General features: G+C 46.6%; 1 protein-coding gene across 5 annotated transcripts in view; it reads right to left on the minus strand.

Annotated features, from left to right (window-relative positions):
• Positions 1 to 20,390, minus strand: part of mob2a (MOB kinase activator 2a) — a 62,157-nt gene that overhangs the window by 9,258 nt on the left and 32,509 nt on the right. The window contains exon 2 of one of the 5 annotated variants that reach the window (XM_030424692.1): positions 15,463 to 15,623. The exons of 3 other annotated variants lie outside the window; for them this stretch is intronic. In XM_030424692.1, coding sequence (XP_030280552.1) covers positions 15,463 to 15,599 — 137 coding nt within the window. In that variant the 5' untranslated portion in view covers positions 15,600 to 15,623. Of the gene's footprint in view, positions 1 to 5,423; positions 5,638 to 15,462; positions 15,624 to 20,390 lie in introns of those variants that run through there. One more of the 5 variants, XM_030424688.1, reaches the window with a different exon arrangement.

The following is a 20,390-nucleotide window of genomic DNA, read 5'->3' on the forward strand; positions in this document are numbered from 1 at the left end:
GGCATTTCTTTCTGTCCTCTCCTTTTCCTAGCTGCAGGCTCACCGGTCCAAACCAGCATTGTAACGACTAATCGGTCTGACATCGGCTTCTTAAATGTAAATACTTTCTGGTTTCTTTTCTCCTCTATGGCATAAAACTGAACATCTTTGACATTTGAAGACGTCATCTCGGGATTTGGGAAACGCCGACAGAAGTTTGCTCCGTTTTCTGAAGTTGTATAGACCAAACAACTAATCAACAGATCAATCGAGAATGAAAATAATCATTCAAACCGCCAATAATTCCTGGTTCCCTCCCATCCTTGCCCTCTCTTTTCATCTCTATCTGCCCTTTCCTTTCATCATTCTGTCCCCAACTATTATTAACCTCACTCCATGACCTCTTCTCTGACTCACACTTTAATTACTGTTCTTTTTTTTTTTATCTTAAGGCTCCTTCCTGCATCTGTTTTAGCATTTGTTCCCTTCTTCGTCCCCTTATCTGTGTCTGCTTCCGTCTCCCCGCTTTCCTCCTGCTAATGTGGCTACAGACGGCTTCATGTGGTCCGTGTGGTTTTTTTTTTTTTTGCACCGTGAGCTTCATGTTCCATCATGTGAAAGAGCTTTACCAGAGGATGGAGCTTCATCCACAGATACCGTCAGCTCTCGCAACTTTTCAAAGGCTTCGCTAAGCCCCTTAGAAGAAAGAAAGAAAAAAAACCAAAACGCTCGATCCTGCGAGAGGTTCAACTCGGTTCTTTCGGCCCCCACCTCCCTCTCTCCTCCCTCCTTTCCTTTTGAAAACATTCTGTCTCACTGAGCTATTTCCTGCCTCTCTCCCTGTGTAATTTCATCATTTTCCATACAAAACGCCTCCTCCGCTTCTTGCAAACATTTGTGTGGTAAGGGGAGGTGAAATTCTGGAGCCATTAGTTTATTTCAGGATAAAGAAAACTTCCCCTGTGCCAACACTCCTCCCCTCATACGTACACAGTCTGTCCTCACTACAACACACACAGACACACACACAGCTTAGTCTGTTCTTGGTGAAGTTCTCCCGGGCAAGTCTTTTGCCATAAAAGGCAGCAGATGCCTCTTTCTCCTCACCAGATCAGGGCAGGCCAGAAGGCAGGAGCGGAGGGGAGCTGAGGCCAGGCACATGTCACCGGGCTGAGGGGTGGAGGGCAGCCGCGGGCCTGCCTGGCACCAACAGGAACCAGTCTGCGATACAGACTCCACAATCTAGAAACACCCTGGGTCAGGCTCTCAGTGGAATAACATGAGTCCAACCGAGAGCCATGAGACAAATCACGTGCCCGCAAACGGATGTCTTTTGAACCCTTCAAGTTGAGCCGGAGGGCGTGAAGCAGGAAGACGCACATGCTGGTGTTTATCTGCAATTACATACAATAAGGAAACAGGGTTGTGTAGTCGGGTGACACGGAGGTCAGTGCTGAAGCGCTGAGGAGTGACTGACCTGACAGCTGTTCAACTCCGTCTGCTAGCCACTCTCTTATCCCTTTCACTTTTCTCACCCCCCCCCCCACCCGAGCAAATGTCTTCACTCACTACCTTTCCTCATGTACACTATCAGCAGCACCCAACTCACACAAAGAGCTGCACACACACAGACACACACATGTCTCTGGCTGTAGCCCCCCCCCTGACCCCCTTTCCCCTTTCCAGCTGGTCACAACAGCTGCGTCACTCACGAGCCTGATCCCACCAGAGACCTCGAGAAAGTCCACAAGAACAGAGTCCTGTCTGGGCCTCCAGAGTGTGTTTGTGTGAGCATGTGCGTGTCCGGGCGAGCCTCCGTTTTGTGTGCAGCGTTGATTAAAGCGTGTCAAACACACATCTCTGTGGCTGCATGTATCAGCTGCTGTACGTTAAGCTGACTGTGTGCAGGCTGCTGAACGTTGAACACGCTTGCTTCCAAAATAAAAAGCTTGTGGAAGGAGGAGCGGCCTTCTGGCAGGTACAACCACAAGATCGACTCCTTACACGAACGTGGTTCCAATTAATCCTGGAATCACTCGGGGCCGCATTACAGAGCTATGCTGGAGAATTAGTTTAATTGCTTTGTCTAAAATACAACAATTTGGTCTTAAAGAGCTCCTTCTTCCCTCTGTGCACCCCCCCCCCCCTCACACATATGCTGACTGAACACCAAAACACGCAGGTCTTGGATTCTGATTTGTTGCTCTCTCTCTGACTGAACACAACTTAACTCCGAAGCACGTTCGACAAAACCCATGTAATGACTTTCCCCCTTAAGCCTGCTGCTCCTGCCAAACCCGATATTGCACAACTGTTGCTTGAGTTGGCCTTCAGGATAGCAGAGGAATCCAGCTATTGGCATATGGATGCAGTTAATGTGATCCGCTGGGGTGAACAGCACATGTAACCGTCCAACAAAAGAAGTCGATCATCTACTATAAAAAAAAAAATAAAAATGGCGGGTGCTCGTAGTGATCCGAGAGATTTGCTCTGACTTCTGCAGCCGGCACTCGGAGCCAAATACTGTCAGAGGAAAGGCAGAAAATGATTAAAGAGCGTTTTTAAGCTACAGGACATAATCTGGAAGATGTAGCTGCACGTGGTCTTAATACATTACTGGTTTACTGACCAAGCTGACCTCCAAACAAACACCTGATAGGTCAGAGACAGAATCAATCAAATGTCAGGAAGCTGCTCACTCCTTTTGTCAACTGATTGACAAACCCCTTGTTCAGGGTTTAAGAAATGGCTATAAAACATCAATAGCAACAGGATATCGCTCCGATCTCAGCAGATAGGACTTCAGCTGAGTGAATGAACTCTGCCATTTTGTAAAAAGAGTAGAATCAGTCAGGAAGATCGGTTTTCTCCCGAGCACGGCCTCCTGATCTATTTCAGGATTCAAATTGAATAGACTCAATGGCTTTTTTCCCCGAAAAACCACAGACAGAGGGGGAGCAGGCAGCCTGAGCACAGCGGAGCTGCACCGCAGCGGCCATTACGGGTCTAAAAAGAGACAGAGTTAAGGATGGACTTAACCAGAGGTTCTGCCTCGCGGTGCTCAAGTCCAAAGAGCAACTGCTCCGTCAAAGTTTCTGGGTCATTTTTAAAAAAGGAGCTCTGACACACACACACAAAAACCTGTTAGTTTTAGTTTTGGAGTGAAGAGATAAGATGGAAACAAAAAACAAAGAACTGCCACCACTTAATCAGTTCCATCACTGTGGGTGTCAGCAGCACTGTAAATCAGTAAATGAGGATTGTAGCCAAGGTGCCGGTCTGAACATGCACAAACACACCAGTGACCCGACCCCGGCACAGATCTGGCCGCCTCCTCTTCCCCTTGTCATTCTGCGCTAAATCCCATTCAGTGGCTCTCAGGCCCGCAGAGTATGGAAGGACCCCCTGCCGGCACTATAATGGAGCCTCATCAACATCACAACGCACACGTGTGACAGGAGAGAGGGGGGGGGGGAGTTTGGGACGAGACGAGGTCGAGCCGCTGTTCAAACACTCCGCTGATATTACCTCACTGGAAGGTGGTTCGCTTCGACATTGATTTGCCCGACAGGAAGCGACTGATGCGGACGATGAGACTGAAGAGCTAAATGAGATTTCTCTACACTCCCATTGATCCAATCAGTCCATCTGAATGGAAAACAAAGAGGGAACCGGCTGCGTGTTAGTCTGGATTTTTCTCCTCACGCTATTCAAGAAACACAAAACAGACAATCCTGAAAAAGGTGTCGAGATTACACAGGACACCTGCAGTCACGCCAAGGGCACCGAAGCATTCACACCAGGAGGAAACTGGTTGAAAGTGGAGCTATAAACAGCTCTACGGCATCCCCCCACCCCCTCATAAAACCCCAAACTATGCATCCTTGTTAACTCTGATGAAGTGCTTTTTGTTCATTTTTTCCTCAAGACGTCAAACTTGTGGAAATCCCCTCCTCTCGTCCTTCCCAAAAATAAATCAAAGGTGTATTTCCAGCTAAATGAAGGCGGTTCAGTTCCGGGTAAAAACCTGAGGCGCTTGAGCATGTCTCTACCTGTCGCAGGTTTTGCAACAGACAAAACAATCTACTGTACCATGACACTCCTCTGCTGCATCCATTACATCCTGCCCGCAATCTGTTAAAGAGATCTTAAGATGGTGGATATTTTTTCTCCTCCCCGTCACTCTTCACACATCTTCCAACAGGTCGTTGAGGCATGTTGCCCTTTGGGGCTGACAACTTGAAAACACACCTGTCCCCAGACTTGAAAGGTAACAGGAAACTCCACAAAAAAGCATTAAGAGGATGCTCTCTCTCTCTCTCTCTCTCCCCCCTGGAGGAAGACACTCATCATGTCCTGCTCACATGACACAGACGGTGTGATTACACATGTATAAACTGGATTAACATTTGCCTCGCACACTAACTGGTTTTTCCTCCAAACGACCGATTCTTCACGCAGTTGTTTGTGTCAAACACTTTGTGTGACACACAAACACGCCGGTAACATTCCGATTTGGGTCAAGCATTCTTTAAGTCTTACGCGTTCTTAGTCGTGTAAAGGCCTTTTTACATGGCTGATGAAACAACCGATTTGTACGCCACATTATTTACCACAAATATAGGTCAACATACTAAGAAAGCAAAGTGTGTGTGAAGTGTACTTTCTTTAATTTCATGTTATGGAGTAGGCTACAGTGTAAATAGGAGGCTCAGATGGGAATCAGTTTGGATTAAGTCACATTACACTAAACTCTAACCATAACGTGAGCTTTAAACCATTCAATTAAAACAGGAACAGTTTTTTTTTTGTTTGTTTTTTAATTTGAGCTCTGTGATTTAAAACTATTTCCCCTCTAAAGAGTCAAAGCTAAAACCTTAACAGGCTTCTTGAATAATGAATCAGACCAGATGAGGAGACAGTCTCACATTTCTCTTGCTCTTGTTGAGTCTTGTTAGTGGAGAGCTGCTGCAGGAGCAAGAGGAATGAGGCATTCACGGACCCCCACAAATCACCACAGGCTGATGAATTGCTGTGAACATGAGGGTCCCGACACTTCTGTGAGAGGACACAACCACTACTCATCTTTCTCGAGCTGATGAATGCAGAGTTAAACATTTAAAACACAAGTTTGTTTTAAACATCAGGCGATGGGGGGGGGGTCGTGAACGCACCCTTGCTTTACGTCCTCGATGTGTATTCAATCTGTTAAAGTCGCTGTACGTCTGTAACGTTGTAATAAAACATGGAAATATAAAATACGACGACGGGAACATAAAGTTAACTTTAGGAAAGAAGCAATAAGTTTTTATATGAACAGAAATGTGGCTGTGTGTCTCTCTCGCTCCGTCGACGCTTTGTAAATATATAAATATAAGAAAATATCACGTTCACAGTCAAGTCTCGTCACGTTGTCAAGTTAAATCAACTCAAGAGTTTTTTACCTGAGAACTTTTCCGACTGCCTGAAGCACCATTTTGCAACTTAGTCCGTTTTTGGAGTTTCTCTGAGAGTGCATGTCCGTCTTATCTCCAGAGAAGGAGCAATAATCTCCCACCATAGTTTAAAACATGAATATGTGACGGCAGAATCTCTCTCTCGGTGTCTCTTCGGGTTACGGCGCGTCCTGTCCGCCTCTCACCGGCCTCTCATCCCAGGCTGCACCGCGAATAACAGCGAAAAAAAAAATAAAAAAAATCTTTGTGAGGACTTCACACGAGGCCCGCCTTCTCCTAACCCCCGTCGTCCAATCAGCGACGAGTATAGGGCGGGCTGTGTGACGTCAGCAGTCTGCCCATGTGGACGTGGTCGGTGCGTCTCTTTCCCCTGAAGTGAAGCTACAATGTAGCAACAGGTGGTCAGCTAGTAACTGCGGGCTACAATGAATCTGACAAGGTGTTGCTACACTTTTATGAGCCTGTTGTTGCAAAGACAGGAAAGAAGAAGAAGAAAGAAGAGAAAGCTAGTCATAAAATATGAGTAATGTATTGGTTTATCACATTATAATTAACCTTTTTTTAAATTTAATTAAGGAAGGAGGTGATCATGTAGCTACAAGATGCTTTTCAGATCCACTACAAAACAAAAACAAGGCATGATTTTGGGTTTTTCTTTCTATAAATAACACATGATGTCATACTAGTCATTATTTTGGCACATTTATGAAATGCACATTTTCAAACTGAGCAAATGAGGACTGTGAGATATGACTGAAAGATCTGACCTTGAATTAAGTTTATTATTGTCAAACTATCTTTATTCATTTTTTTAAGAATTTATATTTTTAACACCTTTCACTGTAATGTGCAAGTGTTGGCTCGCAGATTAATTTTCTACTTATGTCCGTTGGTAAGATGTTAAATTAGCCATTCAACAAACAAATGAGGAACGTGTGATGAGGTTGAAATCTCTGGAAAAAAGCCAGCAAATTGACCCCAAGTTGAGATTATTATTGTCAAACTATCTTTATCCATTTTTTTTGTGTTATCACTGTAACGTGCAAGTGTTGGCTCGCAGACTAATTTTCTACTTCTGTCCGTTGGTAAGATGTTAAATTAGCCGTTCAACAAACAAACGAGGAACGTGAGATGAGGTTGAAATCTCTGGAAAAAGCGGAGATTATGATTTACCATTTATTTATTTTTCTACAGCTCTCACTGTAACGTGCAAGTGTTGGCTTGCAGGCTAATCTTCTACTCGTGTCCGTTGGCTAGATGTTAGATTAGATGTCAAACGAAGATGTAAAATCACGACAAGAGAAAACTGGCAGAGTAAAAGAAAGCTGAAAAAGAGGGAACAGCTCTAACTGGATTTGAATGTCAGGGTCATGAATGTGGCTGAGGTGTTCGAAAAATGTGTATTGTCGCACTTCTTTTGCCGTGAGAACCGGTGGTTAAGTGCAACGTACACGCAGGGACTGTGGGGCGACATTCCTGCTCTTGAGTCTGAACTTCACCTGGTTCGTACGGCAGGCTGGCAGCAGTCGGGCCTGTTCGAACACATCGTAGTCGCGAGGGAATCAAACAAAGCCTGTTTTGAGAGCCAGGTTCAAGAACACCCAGAGGTTTCTGTGCATGTCTGCGGGACAAGCCTTCACCCGAGGGGGACTGTCGGTAATAATTTTAGAAGTTTCATATTACAGACTTGATTTAAAGCGCGAGGACGATGTAAATCCTAATTAAATTGTCAACACGGAGAGCTGAGCCAACAACACCTAAGTGCAAAATGAACACGGGGAAATGAGAAGCGAACACTGGGAGTTGTGCGGCTCATGAGAAGATTACAACTCGTGTTAAGGACCCATCATTCCCTCGCCCTGCTTCTTCCCTTTAATTACCGCATCCTCTCTTATTCTCTCGTCTTCTGTTCTGCTCTCTTCACACATTTCTCCTCCCTTTCTCGGTTTGTTTTCACATGCCTCTCCCTCTCATTGTCTCCCCTTCTCCGCAACTTGTCCGTTTTTTCCTCGGACAAAACTTTTTTGGGGGGGCTGCAGATGTGAGAATCAGTGGACCAGCTGCCTGCTGCAGTACGGACACACACACACAAAGACACGGTAATCTGTGGGATCTGTGGAGCTATGTGCACTCCTTGCATGCTGGTGGGTGCAAGTGGCCGAGTGAGGAAGATAAAAGACGCTGCGAGGGTGTTGCATGTGAGGCGCTGTGCTCGTGTGTGTGTGTGTGTGGGTGTGTGGGTGTAGCATGTTGACTGTGGACTGTTGGACCCTCTGAGGCGCCGCTTGTTTATGTTTAAAAGCCTCCACGTGATCCAAAGAAGCGATGTGAAAGAATCAAAGGGACAGAGGATCTGACAGGCGCCCTCTCTGCACCCTCATCCCACATGACTGCCTGCCTTCCTGCTCAGCGTTCGGTGGGTGGAGTCGGGTGATCCGGGGAGGGGAGGGGGCCCCAGAGCGAGCGAGCAAGCGGCCCCTGTGAGGATTGAGGAGCGGGGTCGAGGTGGTGGGGGGGAGAGAGAGAGACCAGAACAGGGCGCTGACTTTTCCCCCTGGTGCTAAATATAGCATCAGCCTGCCTGGCCGGGCCCATAAAGAACACAGAGAACAGTACAGAGAGAGGGACGGGAGGGGGAACATGCCGTATCTATGCGTGTGTGTGTGTGTGTTTGACAGAGTGTGTGTGGATATGCACAAATAAGATAACAACTTCATCAGTGAGTGAGCTGGTGAGCTGGTGAGGGGGTTACTGAGACCTGCAACCAGTCGTGACAGTGTTCAATTCATTAGAGCCGAGTGGAAAAAGTCCATTTGTTTATGATGGAAACTGAATCGAGTAAGAAAAACTGCACTGCAAACTTTTAACTGATCAGAAAATCGTAATTTCTTTCTTTGTTGTATCTACATATAGTTTAGTGCAGTATATCATACATTCTGTATATAAAGAGTTATGTGGTTTGTTACAAAGTGCTCATGTGCTTCTTGTGACCGCCCAAGAGAAAGCAGTTAGTCCCTGTAATGGAAATCCCGTGCTCAGGTAACTTTCCATTAATTTGCTTCTAACTATTGGATCCGTGCGGTCACTGAAAATAGAAGACATCCATTCAAGATCACTGAGGCTTGGCCTGGGCCTCTGCATTCACCTCCGAGTTCCTGCGGACAGACTGCTTCAATGAATGAATCAGGCACGGACGTCAAAGAGCAGGTGGATTTTTAACTCAAAGCGGCCTTTTTCTTTGCTTGAGCAGGTGATATGCGGTCACACCTGCAGTTTGGTTCGCGCTGTGCGAGTGGCAGGCTGACAGAGACGGAGCCGCTAGGCCGCACCGGTCGGGCCGTCTTACGCAACCGGCTGACGTGAATGGAAACCAACGGCCGCATTCCATCCTCTGGCGGACAGAGGTTTTGCTCTTTGTTCTCCGCTCACGTCACAGCCACCTTCCCGTCCTCAGTGCAGACAAGACATGGCATCACTCACCTGCCACCTGATCTCACCGAACCAGATGTTTCTGCGGAGTAACGATTGCTGGCATCGGCACGCCCAGCCTTTCACGGAAGGAAAACGTATGTGCTGTAGGACGAGGCTCATAAATACGAGTTAAAACACGCGTCTTCTGATCACATACGTATTTGTTCGTGGGAGATGCGTACTTGAGGTCACGTAAGAACTTGCGGGGAGACTTAAAAGAACTTTTTAACTATCAGACGAATTGTGATGTACGTGAAGAACAACAATTTCCTGATTAATTAAACCTACATGCGAGTCTGGAGGTGGAACCACTTGTAGCCTGACTTTAATTACCGCTTCAAGTATCTTAACCTCATCAAAAGACAACCACCCTGGAGACACAGACGGTAAATTTCATTAGAAAACACGACGCTCATTTGAAAAGAGGGGAGGAGATGAAATAAAGGCTGTTCATGGCGACACAGTGACGTCACCGGCCTTGTGACTGATGAGTGAAGATATAACAATGAGCGCCTACAACACTGACTGCTCAGATCAGAAGATAACACACGGGGAAATAAAGGGAGATAAAATTTCAACAAGTTCAAATTCTTTTCTGTGTTTGACGTCACGAGTTTGGAGGCGGTCGGTCCTTTGTTGAAATAAATATGTCACATTGGTATTTCAGAAATTTAAGAAAGACTGCTGAACATGAAAGACACTCTGGACTACAAACAAAGGTCCAAATGAGTGGGACATTTTGGAGAAAGTGTGTTGGCCTGCAGTGCTCCTTTCACTGCCGAGACAGATGGATGGCCGGCCCAACAGGTTGGGTATGAAAGTCAGTGGACATTCCACCTATTTGAGACAAAGAAAACACTGATTCCAGGCCAGCGGTAGATGAGTCACAACTGCAGCAGATGCGCCTTGGGGCCTGGCAACAGCTCACCCCGACGCTGCCACGGCAAGTCTCCAGCCAATCGTAGCTGGGATCCAAATGATGGACGGGTCCGGCACCCAACCAAATCCAAAACCCCCGAAATGAATAAATAAAAATGAGAGCTAGCTCCAAGTTGCTCTGTAAGACCTTCGTTTGGCGATGTGTTCTGGGTGTGTGGGAGTGGTGTAGCATGTTTAGGTAAGGTCTTAGCCAGTGAAAACAGTGCAGACAGAAGGTCTTTACAGCCAGAGGGGTTTTCTATAGGCCCGGATAGAGGTCAGCAGGGCCGGGACGCACTCTGCACGCTGAACCCAACGACCCAACCGGTAAAACCAACCTGCTCAATCACACGGCCGGGTGCTGTATCTGCGCCCGTCACTAAAGAGATGCAAATATAACCAAAAAAATAATCCGTCTGACTCTTCCAAAGTATAAAAAGGTCACAGAGATTACAGAGATACCTGGCAATAAATCTCATTCTGATTCTGAGATGAAGTTAACAACAGTTTTATCCTTTATTTGTGCAGGAAGACGTTATGATTTATCAATATTTAAGATTCTTTGATTGTTTGTTTCTCACAAAAAATATATGTTTCTAACTAAATGTAAAGTTTAAGTGATTGCAGTATGTTTTAGTAGAATTGTAGTTTTGATTAAAGTTTTAGGAATATTTGATTACTGGCAGGATAAAATAGAGAATCTCAATTATGTTGAACGGGGTAATTTTCATCTATCATTTCTCACTGTATCGTGACCTTTCTTACCCTCAGGTCTGCACAAACTACTGTTCAAATGTAAAATGATCAGTCATCAGTATCGTAAGTATCATAAGAATCAGTCAAACTATCGATATCAGCTTTGAAACATTCATATTCAGCATCCCAACAAACCGGCTGATCGAGGTCCCAGAACCGACTCCGAGCTTTTACCCTCCGTTTTCTTCAAACTGGCCCGAGTGCGCTTCATGAAACACTGAGTATGTATGACGCATGTTTCTGCATGTGCCAAGAAAACTGGGGCCAGAATAACTAGAATCAAACTAGGTACTCCAGTCAAACACCAATGTTATTACCACTATCACTCATATATATATATACTGTATATATGAAGGGCTGTTCAGACACAATATGAATGCAGCCAGCTCTTCACAGGTGGACCAGCTCCCGTCATTCACTTTATCTTTGGTCTACTTTCTTCCTTTCCACCTTTAAAAGGTCTTGAAGTCCTGTTTCTCTCTGTTCATGCGTGATCTTTTCCTCCCTGGCTTCATCCCTTCTTTGCGCTTGCATTCCTGTCGGGGAAGGGCTGCATGCAAAGACATGCCATCGCTCTCTGCACACACAGCCTGGCTAAACAAAAGGAGAGAAGAGCAACATGAAGAGTGAGCTAAAGGAGGCTGAGAGCAGAAAGATCCCTGTTCAGTTTGACTTGGCTTTTCGTGTTTAGGAGGTAGATGTGTGCACTTCATGAGCAAACATATTAGGGTTTAACTTCATGCTCCATTTAGCGGCAGCAATGGCTCAGAGGAATATTACCCGACTGCCTAATTACCGCTGCAGTCATAATCCAGTTAGAAGAAGTCGGGTTAAGTTTGGATTTCGAGATGTTTCTGCATGCGTTCTGGCGCTGGAGCGAGTTCAAAAAGGAAGTTTGCAATAAAGAAAAGAGCAGCCAAGTATGTTTGAGAGACGGGAGGCCATGTTCGGACTGGTTCATGAGCGAAAGGAAGAGAGGGCTTTAGCGAGACGGAAGACAGGAGATGAGAAATACCAGACCCCTGTCCAGACGTTTATAAATCACCATCTCCATGGTTACTGCTTAGATTAACCACTATCATATCGGCGGGAATGGCCCCAGAATGGAATATGAAGAGGAGCGAGGGATGAAACGGGAGAAGGCAGCGGACGAGGAGAGAGGAAATGAGAAAGAGGAGAAGAGGGCTGAGGAGAGGGCATGAGCAGGGAGGCGAAAAACAGAAAAACGAGAGTGAATTAGAGTAATAACAGAAGTGAGGATGAGAGGACTGGGAGAGAGTTTGGCTCAGCGTGGGAGGTTGTCACAGCATGCCTCGCTGCACTCCTCCCTCGCTACATTCCTGAGCAGGGGAGAGTCTCGATCCATCTCGTAATTCGCCACCTGAGTAGCCAAACACCTGTGTGTCAAGTTTAAGAGCGCGCACACACACACAAACTGCGAGGTGCAAGGTCAGCTATAATGATCGACGAGCTGACAGAGGCGCGAAGGTTGCGGGCAAGGTGGGAGGAGGGTCGGGTGAGGCGGCCCGGCCCGAGGAAGGAACCTGCGACGCGCTGCTGGCGTCGCAGGTGTTCGCAGCACGGCCAGAATATGGCTTTGTCCCCGAGGCCCTCCAGGTAGAAAAGAAAAGAGGTAATGAGGCTCTCCGTCCTGCTAATGGCTCCCGTCTGTGGCGGAGCTGCTCCATCAGCGTCATGAGATTATTCACATGACAAAAGAGACTGAGGCGCAGAGACTGTGGGAAAGTGTGTGTCCTGTGAACTTTTAGAGTTCTATCAGAGGAGTGAGGGGTTTGAGATTCAGTTATGGATGTGTGGTCCTGGTCTTTAGCCTGGTCCCGACTAAACTGAGAGAAACTTATTTTCTGTTTTCATTTGTGCATGGAGCATTATCAAGAAAACATGAGAAAAGTCTTTAAGTTTTAGTCTCTAATATCAGTATCAACCTATAAAATTGAGTATCGGTCGAGCTCTAGTACACGGTTTGTGGAAATGAGGCATCAGAAATGAGGTTCGGGGTTCAAAACAATCTCACAGTCTGGACCATTTAATAGCTGTTCTGGCACTTGTGATCATGTCACATGAACTTCATCGGCAGGTGGAGTTTGCCCAGTCGTCACAAAACTGTGGATGTTTAGATTTCTCTTATCCGGAGCGCTTTAATCGCTGCTCATCACTGTGCGAGTGTTCAAACTGATAATAGCTGCCGTGGTATATGAATTACAGAATTGTGGGTGTGTGCATGTGTTGTGCCTCGTGCGCTGCTGGAAGGAAACAGAAAAGGTTCCCGAAGGCTCCAGGTCTTCCCAGAACTGTAATAAACATCCAAAAAGGAAAAGAATGTGGCTTTTTCTGGGAAGGCTGTGATAACCTTGGCACTGAGGCTGAGACACACACACACACACACACACACACACGACCTGAACTTGCTGATCTCCTAAATGCTGATAAAATTCTGAACATTTCTGAAGGAAACCAAAACATTACCTTCAGATTACGGCTCCTGCTGTAACACAACGGTGCGCAGGGTGGTTTGGCTTGTGAGAGCAACACTGCCACCTGCTGGCACAACATCTGCTCATGCACAGTTTTCACATCAGGTAAAGGATGTCAAAACACAAAACCTTCTTAAACCTGGAGAGCTGCAACCTGACTCTGGAGAGAAGTTTAGAAGCGATGCATTTTTAGAAAGTGAGAGGGCTACATCACCAGGAACAGAACCCACCCTTGGAAAAAAGCCTCTCACTGCAGACATTGTCTGAAACTTACACAACCTCACAGCTAGACTGAGTTTTCCATCCCACTTTTCCATTCCAGGTTTTATTATGAGGGTGTGGATGCTGTGTGTGTGTGTGTGTGTGTGTGTAACCCTGTGACACTTGAAACCAGCGCACACTCTTGCTGGCGCTACAGACGACAGCATCCTTTGAAGACTGTGAAACTTCACGAGTTACTTTTCCACTACTGGTGTGGTTGCGTTGGAACGTAAGAGGAAGCAAAGCGTGAAAAATGAAAAATATATATATATATATAAATGAAGCAACAGTTTAGCAGCTATTCGGAGAAACCACTGGAGCGAGGAGAGGTGAGGTTTTGGGGGCAAGAGCTTGTGACGTAGAGGAAGAGGTGCAGGCAGCGCTGTGGTCAAACATATGCTACTGTTTGCTCAGGAGCACAAGAGGCAGTCTGTGTGCGAGTGGAGAGTAAGGTGGAGGGGGGCAGGATGGAGGAGAAAGATCGTCATGGAATAGATGGAGGAAGCGAAGAGGTGGTGGCGGGAAAAAAGGGCTTCGCGTTGCACCCATGTTTGCACAGGATGTGTGCGTGTAGAGAGGAACGGAGACAGAGCCGTCTTTTCACGGTCCCAGGAATAAATACAAAAATACTAAAAACACAACAGCAGGGAGGAGAACAGGCTCAGACATCATCAACACTACTACACAGGTGACAGCGCTGCGAGGCTACGAGGCTACGAGGAGATGTAACAGAAATGGGACAGAACCAAAGCACACAAAGACGGCACTGTAGGGACCGTCTGTGAGTCTTAAAAACAAATGATGCAGGGATAAAGAGGAGGGTGTGGGGGGGGTTCAAGCACACAGTCTGGGTGGCTTTCTGTTTTCTCTTACGATGCCGTGCATGCCTGCCCTGATCCAGCTCATTAACTCGTAAGTGAAGGCATTTAGTCACAGATTTCCTTTGCGTTTTCTGGGGAATGTGCATGTATACAGCTCTTCCCGGAACACACTCGAATGTACAGAATGTTCCTCTAGTGGAACAATTATCGCGATCCGAACAGCCGATTGGCGTTGAGCAGACGTAGTTCATCTCTGCTCTAACGGAGCGTGGCCAACGAGATGAGGCAGCTATGTGAAACATGTTCGAAATCTTCTTCCACACACAGAAAGGAACGGCACCGTGTCGCCCTGAAGCTGAAGCTGAATCGAAGAAGCCATCGAGTCGAGATGAGGCGATAACGATTTCAAGACGAGCTGATGAGATCGCCGAGCTGCCTGAAGAGCACAAGTCAAATCAGATTAGTCGGCTTCTTAACGCACTGCAGTCTGTTTTCTAGGTATGTTACATAACTCCTGCAGCGCTCTCGACCCGCCAGGGACAGACAATAACAGACGGAGATGATAGATGAAAGGTTGGAGGGACGCCTGTCTCCGGGGAAATGTCTACATTTCCTGCATCGGCAGCAGACAAATCAACCCCATCAGGCTGTCTGGCATGTGAGCGAACAGCAATGTTGTTTTTCTATTTATTATTTCAGCCCGGCACTTGTTCTATACAGGGTTCGTACACTTTTTTCAAGGTCAAATTCAAGCACTTTTCAAGCACTTTTAAGGGTCATTTTTAAGATTTTCCAGCACCTTATTGCTGGGGTGAAATACGTATCTAAAGGAATATATATACTTGTGATTTTTTTTCTTCACTTTTTATCACAGTTATGTACATTGTATTATGCTGTAAACATCTAAAATTATATTCTATAATAGCAAAAACTTCAGAAATTAATTATCCAGTCTGATCCCAATTTTGTAAAAGACACAGAGTTATAATGTCAAGCACTTTCAAGCACTAAAACTAAAATCCAAGCACTTTTCAGACCTTGAAAACACAACATTGAAATTCAAGCACTTTCAAGGATTTCAAGCACCCGTACGAACCCTGATATATGTGTAAGAAACACAGTCATCCCTGCAATATTATTGCAATATCGAGGAAATATTGTTATTTGATTCTGCCGACCAGTCCGAGTTTTTATGAAGCTCTTGCGAAGATTTCAAAACGTCAGGAGAACTAATGGAGGACTAATGTGTTTATGTTCCTCCGCCGTCAGATTCCCTTTAATTTCTCAGAAGCCAACGTCATTTACCGAGATAAAGATTCACTCGTGTCCATCTGCACACGCGGTCTCGCCAACGCTGCCGTCCACACATGTGAGAGTGCGAACACTGCGTATCCGTCAGCTCCAGCTTGTTTTGTACGGTGGCCGTTATCTTTGGAGAGCATCGCTGCAGCGGTGGGTCTCTCTGGCTTTTAAAAGAAGAGGAAGGAAAAAAAAAAACAGCCGACTCACATCTGCTGCTCTGCTGCTTATCACAACAACCGCACAGTCAGGCACAGAGAACAAGGACATTTTCAGAGAGTACAGCCAGTGCCTCCCAGGCCACACACACACACACACACACGCACACACACACACACACACACACACACACACACACACACGCACACACGCACACACACGCACACACTTTAAAATTCATTAGTGCTGCTCACACATTCAGTCCGAGTACCACAGTTCACAAGGTGCTTGATTAAAAACTATAATCAAATGCACTCATATATATTATCTTTTACCCTGAATTGAAAACAGTCGATGCTGTTCTCTTCAAGCAGTGATGACTCATGAATGTATATAAAAAGCTGAGACTAGTTTTCAGTCATATTTAAGAGCTTTTAAGACATTTTTCAGGACATTATAAAAAGCTGTTCAGGACGTTTTGTCAACCAAACTTTAGCTCGGCTCTTGCTGAATATGCACTTAACAATATTACATGAAAGTAACGTTCACGGAAGGGATTTTAACTCGCCACTTCTGGAAGCAGCTATCCAAGTTAGCCCACACGCCACACTGCGACACAAGGGCTAGTTACATATGCTAGTTTCATATTGTAGCTCTGTTACAGGGAGATCAGTAGAACCAATCATAATGTTTGCTGACAGAAACTTTTAGAAAGAACCCCTGCATCAATCACAAGCTGACAGACATTTCAATAAGGACCTGTGGAAAGCTTGTAAGAAAAATCTCCCATCGGAGTTCAAGGGCGTTAGTTTACCCAAAAAATCCTAAGAGGGCAAACACAAAAAAAAAGAAATGAAAAGGAAACTAAATTCACATCCCCTTGATGACTAGACGAGATCTGATCAGAGGAAACTCTGGCCCATTGTGTGCGGCTGATTAACACTGGGAGTCGACGAAGGCGGAGGAAGCGGTCACACCCAGGATTGGGCAAAGAGGTGAAGAGAAGCATTGGACCGAAGGAGGCCAACAGATTTACAAACCAAAAGCAAAGCTGGAGGAAAAATATGAGTGAGTCGCCGCTCAACGTAGGAAGTTTGTTTGTGCATTTTGACCTCTAATCGGCTTAGAGGAGTTAATGACTGCGTGTGTGTGTGTGTGTGTGTGTGTGGCATGAAGCAACACCTCCCGGACCAGTCGGACCAATCCAAAGGAAGATACTTGGAGGGATAGACATGATTTCACCACCAGCACCCGCCCCTCACATGGACATCCACCCATCACAACAACAACAGCACCACCAAACAACAGCAGCTCGAAAACAACCGATGGTTCGCCCACAGCAGGTCCCATAACACAGAGCAATAACACAACACACACACACACAGGCTGCAACACACACCACAAATCTGTCTTCTGATAATTAGCTCTGACATGAGATCATGTAGGGATGTCAGTAAATATCAGTCCCTGTGGCCTAATCAGGGGAACAACAGACAGCGTGTACGTGTTTGGCAGACAGCAAAAGCAAAGCGGTGTTGTTCAGGAAGACGCAGCGACGGAGTCACGTGTTTCTGCGTCGCGGCCACAACAGAGGAGAGGAAGGGGCGCATTGGGAGGGAGGGGGAGAAACACAAAAAACAGAAGAGGCAGCAAATGTTATGGAGATTCCTGGACAAAGCCACGCATGTTCTGCGCCTGGAGGGCATCGCTGAGATGACAGTGAAACCACAGCAGAGCCCTGCCCTTTGTCAGACACTGGCGTGGAGGAAACACTAGAGCGTGTCAGCCTGCTGGGAGGGGAATAGACGGCCATATGTACGTTTTATGTCCTCCTACAGGGTCACACAAACAATCACGCGGCACACTTATTCTCCAACACATATGCTACGAAACAAAAAGCACGCCTGACGTCTACAGATGGTGCATCACAGAGCGAGGGAGGGAAGTGGGCGGAGGCAGCTGCTGCCGGTGTCAGAACGGGAAAATAAAAGAGACGGATGGAGAGGACGCACAAGAGAGGTCAAATCAATAGATGTCCTTGGAGCGGCGGCAGCAGGGACGTCAGGCCCCTCCACCGCTCGCTGACGAGCGCTGACGCTCGCAGTTTCCTCCGCCCTCCAGATGCATCACACCCTACGGCAAAGGATGTGATGCATCTGAGGACGATCTAATCTGATCAGTTTATTAGCGGATGAGATCAGCGGCTCGTAACACCGTGAAAACGAACATGCGTGTGTGAGGCTGCTTCCTCGTCTGGGGATTCAGGTGTAAACAAGCCTCTGATTGGCTGGAGTCGGAGGAGTAACTGGCTCCCACCTGGGGAGATGAGCTTATGCATTGACATCATCCCCTCCTGGGGGGAGGCGCGGGTGCTGTTAATGCAGCGCGCACATCTGTCTGCAACACACAGGTGAAAACTGAAAATACTGCGACTAAAGCCCCTGACACACACACACGCAGAAATCAAGAGGCGCCTCAGTGATACGGAAGGGTATTTAAGGTTAGCCTTTGTTTGGCCCGCAGCCTCCGGGTTCTGTAAGTGAACAGAACAAATGAAAGGAACGTCACCTCAGAACATGCTGCAGTCAGCAGCTTCCCTGCTCGCTCCGGAGCAGCCTCTTCACCACAGCTACTCTCTGATTCAATATCGTCTCACAGCGGAGGGAGGAGAAGAGGGAGCTCAGTGTGTGTGTGTGTGTGTGTGTGTGTGTGTGTGTGTGTGTGTGTGTGTGTGTGTGTGTGTGTGTGTGTGTGTGTGTGTGGGGCTGACTCACGAATCTGATCATGACGCAAGTGGCATCCAGCTGTGCGTTTAAGGTGTGAAATATGACGGGCTGCGCATAACAAAGTTGCATTTCTGGAGGGCACTTTAAAAACTTTGCTCGTCTTGCGTTTTCTTCTCTTCCTCTCCGGCCTATCCTTAGTAACAGCGCCATGTCAGATGGTAGATAATTGAAACAAATGAGGGGGCACAGCTGCCAAAGGCACTGCAGCACAGAGGCAATTACACAGCTATGCGGGCAAGTGTGCGTGTGAGAGTGTGAGTTTTAGTTTGGGAGCGAATGAGGAAGGTTTGCCTGCTCGCCACCACCTTCTCTGTTCAATTAGGCTGCACCAGACCACCCTTCCCTCCCCTCCCTCCCTCCCTCCCTCTCACTCTCGCCTGGGACAAACTTGATAAACAGGAAGTGAGGCGCCCAGGCACTTCCTGTCTCCCTTCAAATGGGCCTCTTGTTCCCAGAGAATCCACGGCTGCTGCTAACGCCGCGACAACTGCTACGACCGACTTCTCCGCCACCTCTACAGACTCACTAAGCCTCCAGGCCTGTTGTTTTGGTAGCGAATTCCGTCTAACCCTTTTCCTGCCACCTGAACAACCTGCAGACCGAGCCAAACACAATGAAGCCATTATCCACTTGCCAGTTGGGCCACCAAGCAGCTGTAATGAGTTTTTCCATGCCTTCAGGGCACCTGCGGCCACACGCATACAACTCTCACTTTGCTACGCTGCCCGTGATGTTTATCTGATCAGCTCCAACGCCGTGTTTTAATCAGGCTGTGGTTTAGCGCCGCTCCTGTGCGTTTCTGCTCCTTTTCTGAATCAAGCTGTTACAGTAACAAAAGAGCTGCAACGACACCTAATGCTTTTTTGTGTGTGTGTGTGTGCTGACTTGGTGGATCTAAATGCGGAGGCGAGGTTAGTGCAAGGCCATCTCTTTCTCCTCCTGAGCCAGCAGGACTAGTCTGCTCCTGAACACACACACACACACACACACACACGCACACACACCAACACAGTGTCGGTGTTATGCAACTGGCCCCGTGTGTGAGGTCTGCCCTCCGCGGGGAGTGGAGGGCAGGTGAAAACAGAGAAGGACAGTCAGTCAAGTCACGACTGACAGACCTCTTCTATCTGCACCGGGCAGGTCAGCGTCCCTCCTTTAATGTCTAACGTGACACATGTCCTGACAGGACACACCTTAGGCCAGGTTTACCTGTCCTCCATTAAGATTATCCAAAGAAGAAAAAAAGATGGTGGAAACTCCTTCAGGCTCATTAAACAGAGGAAAAGGCTTTTTCTAGTTATCAGAAGAAGTTCTTGGGAACTAGGGAAGGAAATCTACTGACAAAGTTTTTCTGACCTTAGCTTGATAACAAGTAATCAATAGTGTCAACCTCATGGATTTCATGCTCTGTTTGTTTAAGTGTTGTCGTCAAATGATAACCTTGGGGTAGCTGGTGGCGTCATCTGATTGGCCGCATGTTGTGAATGCATGCTCAGAACACCAACACCTGACCTATCAAATGGAGCCATGAATACCTGCATGGCTCCATTTGGTAGGTCAGGTGTTGGTGTTCTGAGCGTGGATGTGTGGTGCGTGTAAATAAAATTATTTTCTTAATCACTTTTCTATAGCAATGTGTTTATTCTGCATGCTCAAATCAACATGACAAAGATATGATGTCAGTAATAAGCTATACAGAATCAAGATTTAGTAGATCTGAATTCTCCAATAGTTATTTCCTAAAAACAGATTGTCGAGCAACGATCAAACCTTCATTTTCAATTAAAGCCGGCTCTTTTTTTGCTGTTTGTCAGCGTCTCATTTTCTGCAGCCAGAATAACAATGCTGCTTGATGAAACAACAGATGACCAGCTAAATGAAATAATGGCATCCTGGCAGAGATTTATAATAGAATATAATCTTAGGAGATTTGTATGCACCAGTCAGCACAAATCGTTCAAGAAACTTTCCTAAAAGATTGTTCAGCTC

This window comes from Sparus aurata, chromosome 8, assembly GCF_900880675.1.
Source record: "Sparus aurata chromosome 8, fSpaAur1.1, whole genome shotgun sequence".
NCBI lineage: Eukaryota > Metazoa > Chordata > Actinopteri > Spariformes > Sparidae > Sparus > Sparus aurata.